The sequence below is a fragment of the Tarenaya hassleriana genome, unplaced genomic scaffold, assembly GCF_000463585.1.
Source record: "Tarenaya hassleriana unplaced genomic scaffold, ASM46358v1 Cleome4, whole genome shotgun sequence".
Classification (NCBI taxonomy): Eukaryota; Viridiplantae; Streptophyta; class Magnoliopsida; order Brassicales; family Cleomaceae; genus Tarenaya; species Tarenaya hassleriana.
The window spans coordinates 797,894-813,241 of NW_010966881.1; the positions used below are offsets into that span (position 1 = coordinate 797,894).

At 41.7% G+C, this 15,348-nt stretch overlaps 4 protein-coding genes across 5 annotated transcripts; 2 read left to right on the forward strand and 2 right to left on the reverse strand.

The window, feature by feature from the left end:
- Positions 1-237: 237 nt before the first annotated feature.
- LOC104823234 (cell division control protein 48 homolog E) lies at positions 238-3,999 on the forward strand. Its single transcript, XM_010554702.2, has 9 exons — positions 238-424; positions 569-731; positions 1,001-1,229; positions 1,342-2,108; positions 2,201-2,422; positions 2,528-2,599; positions 2,684-2,965; positions 3,062-3,421; positions 3,505-3,999. Exons 1-9 carry the CDS (start codon positions 396-398, stop codon positions 3,805-3,807), a joined length of 2,427 nt encoding a protein of 808 aa, XP_010553004.1. The 5' UTR covers positions 238-395; the 3' UTR covers positions 3,808-3,999.
- Positions 4,000-4,159: 160 nt separating this feature from the next.
- LOC104823237 (isocitrate dehydrogenase [NAD] catalytic subunit 5, mitochondrial-like) lies at positions 4,160-7,434 on the reverse strand. 2 transcript variants are annotated; one of them, XM_010554706.2, is made up of 8 exons: positions 7,226-7,434; positions 6,633-6,680; positions 5,903-6,223; positions 5,646-5,807; positions 5,430-5,504; positions 5,117-5,226; positions 4,962-5,034; positions 4,160-4,645 (listed from the first exon to the last, which is right to left on the reverse strand). In XM_010554706.2, exons 1-8 carry the CDS (start codon positions 7,361-7,363, stop codon positions 4,454-4,456), a joined length of 1,119 nt encoding a protein of 372 aa, XP_010553008.1. In that variant the 5' UTR covers positions 7,364-7,434; the 3' UTR covers positions 4,160-4,453. The 2 variants fall into 2 exon arrangements, with proteins under 2 accessions (XP_010553008.1, XP_010553007.1); XM_010554705.2 differs by having other exon boundaries at positions 6,633-6,686; positions 7,232-7,433.
- Positions 7,435-7,956: 522 nt separating this feature from the next.
- On the reverse strand, positions 7,957-10,619 carry LOC104823236 (BTB/POZ domain-containing protein At5g03250). Its single transcript, XM_010554704.2, has 4 exons — positions 10,309-10,619; positions 9,845-9,914; positions 8,545-9,765; positions 7,957-8,474 (listed from the first exon to the last, which is right to left on the reverse strand). Exons 1-4 carry the CDS (start codon positions 10,365-10,367, stop codon positions 8,085-8,087), a joined length of 1,740 nt encoding a protein of 579 aa, XP_010553006.1. The 5' UTR covers positions 10,368-10,619; the 3' UTR covers positions 7,957-8,084.
- Positions 10,620-11,183: 564 nt separating this feature from the next.
- LOC104823235 (polyubiquitin-like) lies at positions 11,184-13,746 on the forward strand. The gene is made up of 2 exons (XM_010554703.2): positions 11,184-11,288; positions 11,880-13,746. The coding sequence occupies exon 2, from the start codon at positions 11,880-11,882 to the stop codon at positions 13,482-13,484; it is 1,605 nt and encodes a 534-aa protein (XP_010553005.1). The 5' UTR covers positions 11,184-11,288; the 3' UTR covers positions 13,485-13,746.
- Positions 13,747-15,348: the final 1,602 nt, after the last annotated feature.

A 15,348-nucleotide genomic window follows, 5' to 3' on the forward strand; every position in this document is an offset into this window, starting at 1 on the left:
ATAATTAGAGAATTATATACATATATATAAATATACATGATTGATGATATCCGTTACCTAAAAATAAATACTTATATTTGACATTTAGCTTTTTAAAAAGGGAATAAAAAAGAACAAACTAAAAGATTTACAAAAAAAAATCGCGAGAAAGTTTCCAATTTAAGTAAATACGTATTATAAACTAACGGTATAATTACAGAATTACATATATATATACACACATGATCTCCGTATCGTTAGAGCTTAGAAGGAAATCTTTCGGGTGATTCGATTCGGCCACTCCTATCCCATTACCGCTATACCCAACAATCGATCTTTCTCAGGGAGCTTGAGGGAAAAAACCTCAACTTTCTTCAGTTTCTGAGAGAAATCTTCTGCTTAATTCGAGAACCGCCATGTCTAACCAAGCTGAATCCTCTGAGTCGTAAGTTCCCGCATTCCCGGCTCTGGTTTCTCGATCGAGAAGTTGCGATCTTTGGGCTTGTGAATTAGGTTTTTGTTTTTTTTTTGGTTTATCTCGGGTCTTGTTTACTTCATCTTCTTTTCTGGGTTCGTTGTTCTGTTTCAGGAAATCGAAGAAGGACTTCAGTACTGCGATTCTGGAGAGGAAGAAGGCTCCGAACCGACTCGTTGTCGACGAGGCTGTCAACGATGACAACTCTGTCGTCTCTCTCCACCCCACGACCATGGAGAAGCTTCAGATCTTCCGTGGCGATACGATCCTCATCAAGGTTTAATCTATTTGCTTTGTTTAATCGGAATTATGGCAATCGTGATGATGTTGACGACGACGCCGCCGCCGATGTGTTCTGATGGTTGATTGAATGTTGGTTTCTGCTGTTACACGAATTAGGGTTTTAATGTGGGTTGATGTATTCTTGTGTGAATCTATGCGTTTTCTAGCTGGGAGTTGAGGAACTTGCATTACAACTATATTAATAATTTGATATGCCTCATCAGCATACTTACCCTTGACCTCTTATTGGCTCTCGGCTGTCAGGGTAAGAAAAGGAAGGACACTATCTGCATTGCCCTTGCTGATGAAACATGTGAGGAACCCAAAATCAGAATGAACAAGGTTGTCAGGTCTAATTTGAGGGTTAGACTGGGAGATGTTGTTTCTGTTCATCAATGCCCTGATGTGAAATACGGAAAGCGTGTGCACATATTGCCGATTGATGACACGGTTGAAGGTGTTACAGGGAACCTCTTCGATGCATACCTGAAACGTAAGTTGAGCTTTTTCTGCTTTTAGTTAATGTGGTAGGGTTGGTTGTCTCTTTTGAGATGGCGGTTTGTATTACTTGAGTGATTTCTGATGCGAGAATTTTGCATTCGCAGCTTATTTCCTGGAAGCATACCGCCCAGTAAGGAAGGGCGATCTCTTCCTTGTCAGAGGAGGAATGAGGAGTGTGGAGTTCAAAGTGATTGAGACTGATCCTGCCGAGTACTGTGTGGTTGCTCCGGACACAGAGATTTTCTGTGAGGGAGAGCCAGTGAAAAGGGAGGATGAGGAAAGACTTGATGAAGTCGGTTATGATGATGTTGGAGGTGTAAGGAAGCAGATGGCTCAGATTAGGGAACTGGTTGAGCTTCCATTGAGGCACCCTCAACTATTCAAGTCAATCGGTGTGAAGCCACCGAAGGGAATTCTGCTTTATGGCCCTCCTGGTTCTGGTAAGACTTTAATTGCTCGTGCTGTGGCTAACGAGACTGGAGCATTCTTCTTCTGTATCAATGGACCTGAAATCATGTCCAAACTTGCTGGTGAGAGTGAGAGTAACCTACGAAAAGCATTTGAGGAAGCTGAGAAGAACGCCCCGTCTATCATTTTCATCGATGAGATTGATTCCATTGCACCGAAAAGGGAGAAGACAAATGGAGAAGTTGAGAGGAGGATTGTCTCCCAACTTCTTACACTTATGGATGGGCTCAAAGCTCGTTCTCACGTTATTGTCATTGGAGCAACCAACCGTCCAAACAGCATTGACCCAGCTTTGAGACGGTTTGGAAGATTTGACAGGGAGATCGATATCGGAGTTCCTGATGAAGTTGGACGTCTTGAAGTCCTCAGGATCCACACAAAGAACATGAAGCTAGCTGAAGATGTAAATTCTAATTCTTGCCCTGCCTGTTCGCTTATGTTCCCCAGTGTATGTTTACTGGATCGAAACTCTGTAACATGATTTTTCTTATTCAGGTTGATCTCGAAAGGATATCCAAGGACACACACGGTTATGTCGGTGCTGATCTTGCAGCTCTGTGCACTGAGGCTGCCCTCCAATGCATCAGGGAGAAGATGGATGTGATTGATTTGGAAGATGACTCAATAGATGCTGAAATCCTCAACTCAATGGCAGTGACCAACGAACACTTCCAGACTGCTCTTGGAAACAGCAATCCATCCGCTCTTCGTGAAACTGTGAGTGTTGGCAATGTTTACTTTTTCGAACCAGCAATCCATCCGCTTCTTTTGATTGAGAGCTCTGCTCTCACCTTTTTCGGTATTTAATTGTTTACTTTACAGGTTGTTGAAGTGCCCAATGTCTCTTGGGAGGATATTGGAGGTCTCGAGAACGTCAAGAGGGAGCTTCAGGAGGTAATTGCTATTGCCAAAACCGATAATCATGTGCATTTTAACAAGTTTACAGATCTAAAGATCCATGCTTTTTGTGCAATACAGACCGTCCAATACCCTGTGGAGCACCCAGAGAAGTTCGAGAAGTTTGGAATGTCTCCATCAAAGGGAGTCCTCTTCTATGGCCCTCCCGGATGTGGGAAAACCCTGCTGGCCAAGGCCATTGCTAACGAGTGCCAAGCAAACTTCATCAGTGTCAAAGGTCCGGAACTTCTCACAATGTGGTTTGGAGAAAGTGAAGCTAACGTTCGTGAAATCTTTGACAAGGCTCGTCAGTCAGCTCCTTGTGTCCTATTCTTTGACGAGCTCGACTCTATTGCTACTCAGGTTTTGTATAACATTCTTCCTATACATTCAGGGACCTTTTTCCGATTTCCATAGCTAAATCTGTCTGTCTTTTTGTACTTTGCTTTTTCTTTTCAGAGAGGAAGCAGTGTGGGCGATGCAGGTGGTGCAGCTGACAGAGTGCTGAACCAACTCCTTACCGAGATGGATGGAATGAACGCCAAAAAGACCGTCTTTATCATCGGAGCAACCAACAGACCTGACATAATCGACCCGGCTCTCCTCCGTCCTGGAAGGCTCGACCAGCTCATCTACATTCCCCTTCCCGATGAAGAATCTCGTCTCCAGATCTTCAAGGCATGCCTGAGGAAATCCCCTGTGGCTAAAGATGTCGACCTCAGGGCACTCGCCAAATACACCCAGGGATTCAGTGGAGCCGATATCACCGAGATTTGCCAGAGGGCTTGCAAATATGCGATTAGAGAAAACATCGAGAAGGTATATTATCGTTCGTAGACAAAGGATTTACCTTTACATCAAAATTCTCGATCCGATTTCTAACCAGCAAGGGTTTGTTTCAGGACATCGAGAGGGAAAGGAGGAGGAGGAAAAACCAGGAAGCAATGGAGGAAGACGAGGTGGAGGGGGAGGAAGAGGTGGCGGAGATTAAAGCAGCTCATTTCGAGGAATCGATGAAATACGCAAGAAGAAGTGTGAGCGATGCGGATATCCGCAAGTACCAAGCCTTTGCCCAGACGCTGCAGCAATCAAGAGGCTTTGGAAGTGAGTTCAGATTCTCAGAGGCTACTGGCACTGCAGCCACCGCTGACCCTTTTTCCACTTCTTCTGCTGCGGCCGCCGATGAAGATGACCTCTACAGTTAGCTGATTTGGCTCTGCTCATCACGAGAAACTTGCTCTGCTATATGTCTGATGTTAAAAGGCACTAGAAGACAGATGATTGCTTTGAGCACTTTCAGATTATATTTCCCATTTAGTTAGTGTTTATTATTTCCTAATTAATCTTTTTCCAAGAACATTATAATAAATAATGTTCAAGAGTACTAATTTTCATCACTCTCTCAATAAATAATGATGACGATTAATTATGTGTTCAATAAATTGAGATTATTTTGTTATACAACTCTCAATTTATTCTTTATGTATTAAGAATACTGTTGAATACAAGGATACAGTATGTTTTATTTTTTTTAAAAAAATCAAAAGGGAATAAACAAAATATAATTAGCCAGCCAGAACTGCCATTAATATTGAAACAAACCACCCCTTCCCCTTGGTGATGGGTTTGGACAACATCTCCTTCCTGTTATCAATCTTTGGCCTCAATGATCATATCATGATCAGGGGCTAATGGCAATGCCATGTTTTTTTTTTTATTATTCTCTCCTTGTAGGAAAAAAAAACATCAAGAATCAAAAGGCTAAGCCCCCTGAAGACGAATCAAGTTGCAAATTGAGTAGAGAGAGATTCAAGAGGGAAAATGATTTTTTGATGATTTTTACGGGTGGGTTCAGAGATGATCGCAGATTGCATTCGTGAACTCTGTCGTGGTTGAAGTTCCCCCGAGATCCGCTGTCCTGAACTTGCCCTCGGCTATGGTGTTGATGATGGCATTGTGGATCCTCTCGGCTTGCTCGTTGAGCTTCAAGTGCCGCAACATCATCACTCCGCTCAGAAGCAGAGCTGTCGGGTTTGCCAGGTTCTGTTCCATAAAAAAAAATGAATCAAAAACCCGAAAATGCCGTTTAAGCACAGAGCAGATAGATACAGATTTCAGTCTCACAAGAATGAGAAGTTTCATTGCAGTAGCAGCTACTTTTGCTAGTCATTAACAATGGTTTATAACCCGATTAAGCATCTAAATCTACTACCTAGATGTCAAAATTTTCTAAAACTAGAAGCAGATCATTTACCCGGTTCACCGAAAGTACTATTTCTGAATGTTCAACCAAGAAAAATGCAGACAAGAGGAAGGTGAGAAAGATGGAAAATGGCCAAATAGCTTTCAAAGGACAAACCTTTCCAGCAATATCAGGAGCAGAACCATGCACAGCTTCAGCAAGGCAAATACCACCTTCCCCGATATTACAACTGCATCAAGGATGATTAGGCATTAGATGAATAGGCTCGCTACTCGTAAGAATTATACGAGATGAAGGATCCAAAATTTTACCTCGGAGTCAAGCCTAGTCCTCCAACCAGTCCAGCGCACAAGTCACTGATAATGTCACCATAGAGGTTTGGCATTACCAAGACATCAAAAAGTGCCGGATTTTTTACAAGCTGTTTACATCAAGATTGCTGGTCATGTATTATTACCCAAAAGACCCTTTTCTAAAATTAACTCATTCCCGGTTTAGTTATAGCGGAACTCATAGAGCAATGTTGCTTCAATATGTAAATGATCAAATCTACAAGCTAACCCTAAGCACTGTCACACAAACCCGATCAAGAAAATCATAATTTGAATAATGCATGTAACATACCATCATACAGCAGTTGTCAATGACAACCTCCTCGTATACAATCTCAGGATACTTCTCTGCAACCTCACGGCAGCACTGGAAAGAAAATAGGAAATATAAACGCCACCTTGTATCAGAACAACCAGCAAAAACAAGCTAGCTAGACTACTTTTCTCTCGTTGTATTTCATTTAAGAAGGTGATAATGCATTCCAGAGTTTTTGTCAGATGAGCAAACCTTGAGAAAGAGACCATCGGTTTTCTGCATAATATTGGCTTTGTGAATTGCAGACACTCTATCTCTTCCATGAGTCTTGGCATAGTGAAATGCATACTCAGCCACTCTCAAACTCGCCTGACGGGTAATGATTTTAAGACTTTCCACAACACCTCTAACGACCTACCAAACCAAAAGCAAGAAACAAACATCGGTAAAAAATTTCAAAGGGATGAATAAACAAAGGGTCACTATCTGAACACACCAACAAAACCGACCTGATGTTCGAGACCACTGTACTCTCCTTCTGTGTTCTCACGGATGGTTATAAGATCAACATTATCGTATCGGGTTTTGTATCCAGGAAGACTGTAGCAAGGCCTGACATTGGCATACAAGTTCAGCTCTTTTCTAAGAGTCAAGTTCAAAGAACGATGACCCTTCCCGATCGGTGTTGCCATTGGTCCTTTCAAGCCAACCTTGTTTCTCCGGACAGATTCGAGACTTTCCCATGTCAAAAAGCTCTGTGTTCTAGGATCTATTTCAGTCCCAACATAGTGTTCTTCCCATTCAACAGAAACCCCAGCAGTATTAAACACCTGCATCGGCATAAAGTTAGAAACTTTCACAGAAATCGACCATCAGCAGCAGAAAATGCACAAAATTCTACGCGCTGAGATTCTAATCTCCCCATGGTACATCACAATTTACAAAGCCATCAGGACTTTCTACAATTCTCCAGTCAGCCTGAATCAACCCCTTGGTAATCATGCTCCCAGAACTCAAAATTATAAGGCATAATGAAAGAAAACCACAGTCAACCCTTCGGAAACAAAACACTAAACAACCCAATCTTAACATCAAAGTAGTATGCATCGGTCAAACCAGACAAAACAAAAAAAAAATCAAACTCGCAAATCCAACCAAAAAAACAATGACGCAATCCTCTCCTTCCCATATAATGAACGAATAATAGTTATAGAAGAAACCCGATTACGAAGAACGGACCTGTTTGACAGATTCGGCGATCTCGGGACCGATCCCGTCGCCAGGGAAGAGCGTCGACAGTTTTCTGTTTTGGTTGCCCGTGCTGATAAGTTATTGTCTGGAATTCTGTCGCCAGATGCAAATATTTGTGAAAACCCTCACCGGCAAGACCATCACTCTCGAAGTTGAGAGTTCGGACACCATTGACAATGTCAAAGCAAAGATCCAGGACAAGGAAGGAATCCCTCCGGACCAGCAAAGGCTTATCTTTGCCGGCAAACAGCTTGAGGATGGCCGCACCTTGGCCGACTACAACATCCAAAAGGAATCGACTCTCCACCTGGTTCTCCGGTTAAGAGGTGGTATGCAGATCTTCGTAAAGACTCTTACCGGTAAAACGATCACCCTCGAGGTTGAAAGCTCCGACACCATTGACAATGTAAAGGCAAAGATTCAAGACAAAGAAGGAATCCCTCCAGACCAACAGAGACTCATCTTTGCTGGTAAGCAGCTCGAAGATGGAAGGACCCTTGCTGACTACAACATCCAAAAGGAATCAACTCTCCACCTGGTTCTCCGGTTGAGAGGTGGTATGCAGATCTTCGTGAAGACTCGAGCGTTGCGGTGATCGGCGAGGATGAGAAAGGCCTAGCGAAAGACGTAACCGTACCGGAGCTATGGTTGGCAGTTCCAAGGATCTGGGTCGACCACCTTCCGATCAGCCGTCTCGCGAGCTGTGCAGCCATGATCATCACCTCGAGCCACAGAAGAACGCAGCAAGTTTTTATGCGAGGTTGCGTCTCTTCGTCGCTTCACACCGCGCGAACGCATTTCCTTCTCGTAGATAGAAACACCGTGTAGTTTCTGAAAAGTTAACACTACGGATGGGCTCATCTCAAACGGCAAGAAGTACGTACGTATAATAACGAAACTGCACGCAGTTTATTTTCCTTAAAAATAAAATTCCCCAAGAAAACCCTTTCTAACCGACGATTTTCCTTATGATTGCGCGGCAAATTACAGATTCCCTTGCTAACTTCCTATCATCTGAATCTCCCATCTGGGCACAAAAGACAATGAGTCACTTCGGCTTCTGCCCTCCGGACCCGTACATGACCCCGGTCATATTCTTCCTCCAACCGGGACCGTCCTAGTTCGTACCGACCGGTTTATTGCTAACCGACATTTATACCGCCTCAAAACCGACATTTATAGACACGTTAAATGTTGAGAGCTCTTTTTTTTTCAAGTTTCCCTTATTGTAATTAACAAAATCTAACAATAAGATTCATTTATTTGTAATAATTAAATCTAATGAACACTTTTCCTATTCAATGTGCAGAAAGAGAAGAATCTCAGTAATATTTCAAACTAAGGCAAAGAAAAACAGACAAAACATACAAGAACAACAAAACAGAAAGATCTGACATGTTTTTTTTTCTTCCAAGAATTCTAAATTTCAGTTTTTTTTTTCTAAACTGTAGGTGTTTGATCCTTTGGCTTGCAACACTCTGATTTCTTCTTGAAGTTCAACTTCCTAGTGAAATTCTTCCAGCTCCTCTTCGTCCTCACCAGCTTCTGTAGCTCTTGCTTCATGTTCATGCACTCCTTTTCGAGCTCCGAGACCCGTTCCTTCACGGTCCCGCTAGGGTTTTCCCCGTTCTCGAGGTTTTCAGAGACGAAGAACCATCCCGATATAGACGTTCTTAGCCTAAGTTGCTCGAAGAAAAGAACCTGAACGATTACTCGAAGAGGTAACCTCTCGTTCTGAGCTGCGTGCGTGCTGGCTTCCAACGAGAGTTTCTGGCAGTTCATCAGCCTGCATATCTGCTCTCTCTCTGAATCCGTGATCCATGGATGCGCCTGCAAAATTTTCGGAGCTCGAAGATCAATCCAAGTCTTGGAAATCCATGGTTAGAATCAGTTTTTTTACCTTCAAGTACACGTCTACCGCATGATAAACTCCATCGTCAAGGGGCCTTGCATAGTCGGGAATGGCGGAAGCAATGGCTTCGAACTTCACGAGCTTTAGGTTAACGTCTGGAGCAACCTCGGCTAGATACCCATCTATCAGATTTGCCACCATTGTCAATGGCGTTAGAGCATCAGCCCCTTCTTTCACCAGCTGTCCTTCCTCCATGATGCAAGGAGGAGAAGCCATGACTCCTCCTCCTTGTTCAGCCGAGACGAAATGCTCAATCATCCTCAGGACGCAATCTATATCGTAAAGTGTCTCCGAGTAGCCGATATTCGGTATGAGAAGATCCACGAGAGCAGCTTGATCCAGCTGGAGACCGACCCGTTTCTCGAGATCTTCTCTAGATGACTGGCTTGCATGTAACACCATACCCGTCTGAAGCAGCCGAAGAAGAAATTTCGTTGGGGTTACTCCTTTCTTGCTTGGAAGCAAGCCAACGATCTCTTCGAGACAAACCCTTTGCTCGGCTTCCGAAGGAGATAACATCTCTACCGACACTTGCTCATCCATGTTCACTTGTCTGTTCATTACAGGGATATGCCTCCTGGCATAGTACATGACAGCCGAAGCTATACTCTCGGGTTTCATTCCTCGAGATTCTACGGCTAGAACGAGTCTTTTGAACAGGAATAAGCTGAGACATGAGGCATCATCGAACCACCAATCTTCACCAGTAGGTTGACACCTTCCGGAAGCCGAGATTCCGTTCCACAAACTGGCATCATCTTCTCTGATCCGCGCACTAATATTCTTCCCTCCAACTGGCCAGTTGAAAAGGCTCGGGTCAGCACAAGCCTTGATAGCCAAGGAATCGACGCACCTCGAGATAATGTGAAGCTCTTCAGCGTAATTCACGACCTCTTCGCACGTTTGAAGAGCTTTGATGGAATCTGTCCAGTTTCCGAACACCTCGTTGAGGAAACCCTCGGTCATACCGACCAAATTCCCATCTCCATAGTTATCCGTCATCTGAAGGTACTCGGACGCACATCTGAGGCTGACGACATTCATAGCCGTTAGCTCGATTTTCACACCGTAGCAGAATTTGGTCACGAGCTCGAACGTTTTTCCTCCTCCCGGGATATCGTCGAGCTTCAAAACACAAGCCGAGCCATCGGCATTTGAACTCTCCTCGATGAGTTTCTCGAGAAGTCCACTTCGAGATAGCAATGGGAACTGCAGCCATTTTTATACAAAGCATGAGAACTCATCTTCTGCTACATGTTGTCTGATTAGGAGAAGAAGAGAGATGAACCTTATGGAGGTGAAATGTCATGTCTAAGACTTCTATTGTCACATCGCTTACAAGCCCTGTGGTACAAAGCCTGCAGATGACACACGAGAAGACAAACCATGGAGAATCGGTTCATAAACAGACTAGATTGCATTATGATCCATCATTTTCTCAAGGGGTTGTCTAATTTTCGAATTCAGAATAGAAATTAACAGAGAACCGTTCATGCCAATTCAGAACGAAAACAAGATTCCCTCAGCGATTCCATTGGAGATGAAGAGTTTAAGCAAAAGACCCATTTCGATTTCAGAAATTCAAAATAAAAAGAGCCACTAATCACGGAATGTGTCGAAATTTTCTACGGTAACGAGAAACCCATTGCAATTCCTGACCGAAACTAAAGACCCATCAGCAAATTCATCGAATTCATGAACATGTGAGCAGCGAAGGAGGGAATGGGAGGAGGCAAATGCAGAAACGAATACCATGTTTGACCTTCCCGATGGAAGGCTTCGGATTTGGAGCCGAGCCTCATAAACGCCATTGGAAACCAATCTCGGTGTCTGAAAAGCAACGGAGCAGTAACAGAGAAGGAGGAAGACACGACAGATTGTTACAAACAGAAATGATCGGACAGTGATCCTCATTTTGAGCAAACGAGAGAGAGAGAGAGAGAGAGAGAGAGAGAGAGAGAGAGAGAGAGAACGAGTCTAAAGCAGTGAAGAGAGGGAAGAAGCTCCGCAGTCTCCCTCATTTTTCTCCTATTTGATTTTGTGAACCCTCTCCTCCATCTAGAAGGTCTTGACACAAATATATATAGATGTATGAATGTACGTATATGTACGCACGTTTACTCGTATATGCACATGTATATGCGAATTACATGTAGCCTTCTTGGTATGTTATATTATAAATTTAACAAATTTTCTGAAATGCAACGAAGGTGGATTTTTAAATGGAAATCCTCCATTTTTGTCACCATAACTTCCCCTTTAAAATGACAACTTTTCTTTTACAAATTAAAAATTGGATATTTTACTAAATAACTAAAATATTAGCTTTTGTTTTTTTATATATTGCCAAAGAATTTAATTATTATTATATTAACATATAAAAAAAAAAGGAATTATATTATACATAAGGTAGATATTGCCGTCGAGGGAAAGTAATTTCTGACGTAATCCAAACGCAAGTTGTTTCTTGTTGAGTCGGTCTTCCAAACGAACGGTAATAATTGAGACACGTCATCATCTACCAATTTTAAGTTTTATTATTTATTTTTTATTTTTAGGATATTATTAATTATTTTTGGGATATTTTCTATTTTCTTCTCCTTTACCATTTCCTGGATCTGTCGCTGCTGTATAAAAGGACCTTTTCTTGGTATCAGAATACATTGTATCCGTTCTTCTTCTCTCTCAAACCCTAATCGCTCCTCTGAATTTTCTCGATTATCTGTCTCAAGGTATGTCCCTCTTGATCGGTTTCTCCTTGTAGATTATCTTGGGTTCTTGCATGTTCTTCTCTTGTTTTCTTCTATGATTTTCGTTCTGAGATTTGATGATGCCCTCCAATTCTTCGTCGTTTATTCTTTACATCGTCTTGATGGATTATCGTATGCTGGTCTTGTTCCCTGATTCTGAAATTATGATGATTGTTCGTTTGTCTGATTGTGGTGAGATCTGAGATTCGTGGTTTGTTCTCCGGTAGAACTGCTTCCGCATCTGTTTTCGAATTTTCGTGTGGTAATTTGGTACTATCGTTTAGTTCTATTGAGTGTTGCGTTTGATCGCATGATTCCTTAGATATAGGGCTTTTGCGTTATCTGATTTGTTTTATAAGGACCTTGTGTGGGATCTTTTTCTGTTTGTGTGTCTATCTTTGCAAGTTGTTCTCTTTTTACCCTTTGTGTTGTCTCTGCGATTTCTAGCCGTATTTTCTGTGCTGAGTAGTTACGATTAGGGTTGTGCTGGAAAACAGCCTTGGTGGAACATTTGCTCGATTTCTGTTTTGGTTGCCCGTGCTGATAAGTTATTGTCTGGAATTCTGTCGCCAGATGCAAATATTTGTGAAAACCCTCACCGGCAAGACCATCACTCTCGAAGTTGAGAGTTCGGACACCATTGACAATGTCAAAGCAAAGATCCAGGACAAGGAAGGAATTCCTCCGGACCAGCAAAGGCTTATCTTTGCCGGCAAACAGCTTGAGGATGGCCGCACCTTGGCCGACTACAACATCCAAAAGGAATCGACTCTCCACCTGGTTCTCCGGTTAAGAGGTGGTATGCAGATCTTCGTAAAGACTCTTACCGGTAAAACGATCACCCTCGAGGTTGAAAGCTCCGACACCATTGACAATGTAAAGGCAAAGATTCAAGACAAAGAAGGAATCCCTCCAGACCAACAGAGACTCATCTTTGCTGGTAAGCAGCTCGAAGATGGAAGGACCCTTGCTGACTACAACATCCAAAAGGAATCAACTCTCCACCTGGTTCTCCGGTTGAGAGGTGGTATGCAGATCTTCGTGAAGACTCTTACCGGCAAAACGATCACCCTCGAGGTTGAGAGCTCTGATACCATTGACAACGTGAAGGCAAAGATCCAGGACAAGGAAGGAATCCCTCCGGACCAGCAAAGGCTTATCTTTGCTGGCAAACAGCTCGAGGACGGAAGGACCCTTGCTGATTACAATATCCAGAAAGAATCCACTCTCCATTTGGTCCTTCGTCTCCGTGGTGGTATGCAGATCTTCGTCAAGACCCTTACCGGCAAAACAATCACCCTCGAGGTTGAAAGCTCTGACACAATTGATAATGTCAAGGCAAAGATCCAGGATAAGGAAGGAATCCCTCCGGACCAACAGAGACTCATCTTTGCTGGCAAACAGCTGGAGGATGGACGAACCCTTGCTGACTACAATATCCAGAAGGAATCCACCCTCCACCTGGTTCTCCGTCTTCGCGGTGGTATGCAGATCTTTGTCAAGACCCTCACGGGGAAAACCATAACTCTTGAAGTTGAGAGCTCAGATACCATTGACAATGTTAAGGCGAAGATTCAGGATAAGGAAGGGATCCCTCCGGACCAGCAGAGGCTCATCTTTGCTGGCAAACAGCTGGAGGATGGACGAACCCTTGCAGACTACAACATCCAGAAAGAGTCCACCCTTCACCTTGTCCTTCGTCTCCGTGGTGGTATGCAAATATTCGTCAAGACTCTCACAGGAAAGACCATCACTCTAGAGGTTGAGAGCTCGGATACCATTGACAATGTGAAGGCAAAGATACAGGACAAGGAAGGAATCCCTCCGGACCAGCAGAGACTCATCTTTGCTGGGAAGCAGCTCGAGGATGGTCGGACCCTGGCTGATTACAACATCCAGAAGGAATCCACCCTCCACCTGGTTCTCCGTCTTCGTGGTGGAATGCAGATTTTCGTGAAGACCCTCACGGGGAAAACCATAACTCTCGAGGTGGAGAGCTCGGATACCATTGACAACGTAAAGGCGAAGATCCAGGACAAGGAAGGGATCCCACCCGACCAGCAGAGGCTCATCTTTGCCGGGAAGCAGCTGGAGGATGGACGCACCCTAGCTGATTACAATATCCAGAAGGAATCGACCCTTCACCTTGTCCTTCGTCTTCGCGGCGGAAGCTTCTAAAGAATGTGTGTGCGCGCACTTGGGTAGCGAGGGAGATGCGTCGGTGGTTTTTGGTTTTGGTGGTGGTGTTTTATCTTGTTACCTTTGGACTGCAAAGTGTGGTTGGCTGCGTGTGTTCACCGTTTCGTTCGTGTCTTTGTTTTTTCCTATTGGGCGGACAAATCCTCCCTTGTTCCCCGTTATTGCATGTTGATGTTTCCGTACTGTGTTGTATATAAAATTACACCCATATTATATGTGTGTGTGTGTGGCATTTGGATCTCGTCTTATGAGTAAAACATTGAATTTACAATTTCATCAAAAGGTCGAAATATGTTTTGTGAAATATAAACTGAACCGAAAAAAGCTAAAATGCCACAAGTTATTATTTAAAAAAAGATTTCTCATATAAAATATTTTGCAACAAAATTTTGTACATACATTCATATATGTATATGTAGAGGCGGACCTAACTCTTTGACAATGGAGTCACAGGCTCGCTGTTTTATTTAGAAAAATAAAATTTTAACCCATAAATCAATACTTCCGATTATAAATTACTCTCGGTCCACTGCTGTGTATGTATATACATGTATGCATAAATGCATAATTGTGTGTATGCATTATATGAATGTGTGTATATATATGTAATCTATATTTTTGTTTTTGTTATTTTTATCTTTTTAATTCTTTTAAAGAATATGACGTAACATGAGCAACTATTTCACCAAAAAAAAATGTAATGTGTGGACTGGAGTCATATCATATTTACGGTTTAACATATTAAATATCGATTTGTCGTAACGTCGTTAAGGAATGGATTAATATTTGTCAAGATTTTGATCATTTGATGTTAAAATAAAATTTATCTTAAAATTTACAAATAATATAGAATTTTTAACGTAAAATCATATTATTTTTTCAGAATTTAAAAGTTTGTACGATGTTTTTTCAGTGTTTTATAGAAAATTTTCACTAAAAAAATATTGCAAGAGTGTTGCTTTCGAGTCTTCTTACAGTGGAGACGTTAACTTTGGACCAGATTTATTATTATTATTATTATTATTATTATTATTATTATTTACTACCACTTTCCATCTCTGTGTGCCCTGCCCTGCTCATAGAAAATAAGCCCACAGCTTACACCATCTCTCTCCGTTATCCATTTTATATTCCATTATTTTTGTAATTAAATAGTAGTTTTCGTATTTATATGATAAAATATTACGTATGTCTCTTCCATTATATATTTATCTCTTTGTTTTCTAAAAAAGAAAAGATATCCGGAAATCTTGAATGCTGTTGTTGCAAAGCAAAAAGGTGGCCAATGAACACGACTTTTGGATTTGATATGTCATATAAATTTCACATTGAAGTAATTATTTCCCGTTTTCTTTTTTATGAAATTGAAAAAGGCGGAAACAATGAACATAAAAAAAAAAAGATGATGATTTAAACAAATGACTTTATAAACTTATGGTTTAAATTGAACGATGTTTGGTATCCATTAATTTATTCCAAATATAAAATACAAGAATGGTTTGTCCAATAGCATATTATGGTTTAAAAAATATAATTTATTTTGATAAAAAAAATATATAATTTTGCCACACAAAAATGACGATAGGTTTTTAATATTAGGGTTGTGAATTATGATGAAATTCTTGTGAATGTGAAAAAGGGTATTTCTACCACCGATATTTGTCGACGCATAAGCTTGAACTAATATTATTTTAATATATGTCTAAAAGTTCAACACCAACATCTGCCGTAAAAACATAATACGCAAATTTAGATGAAATTTGCTGAAATATAATATAATAAAAAAAATTTGTTCTTTTCCGGGAGTATTTTTCTTTAGATTTTGAATATATATATATATATA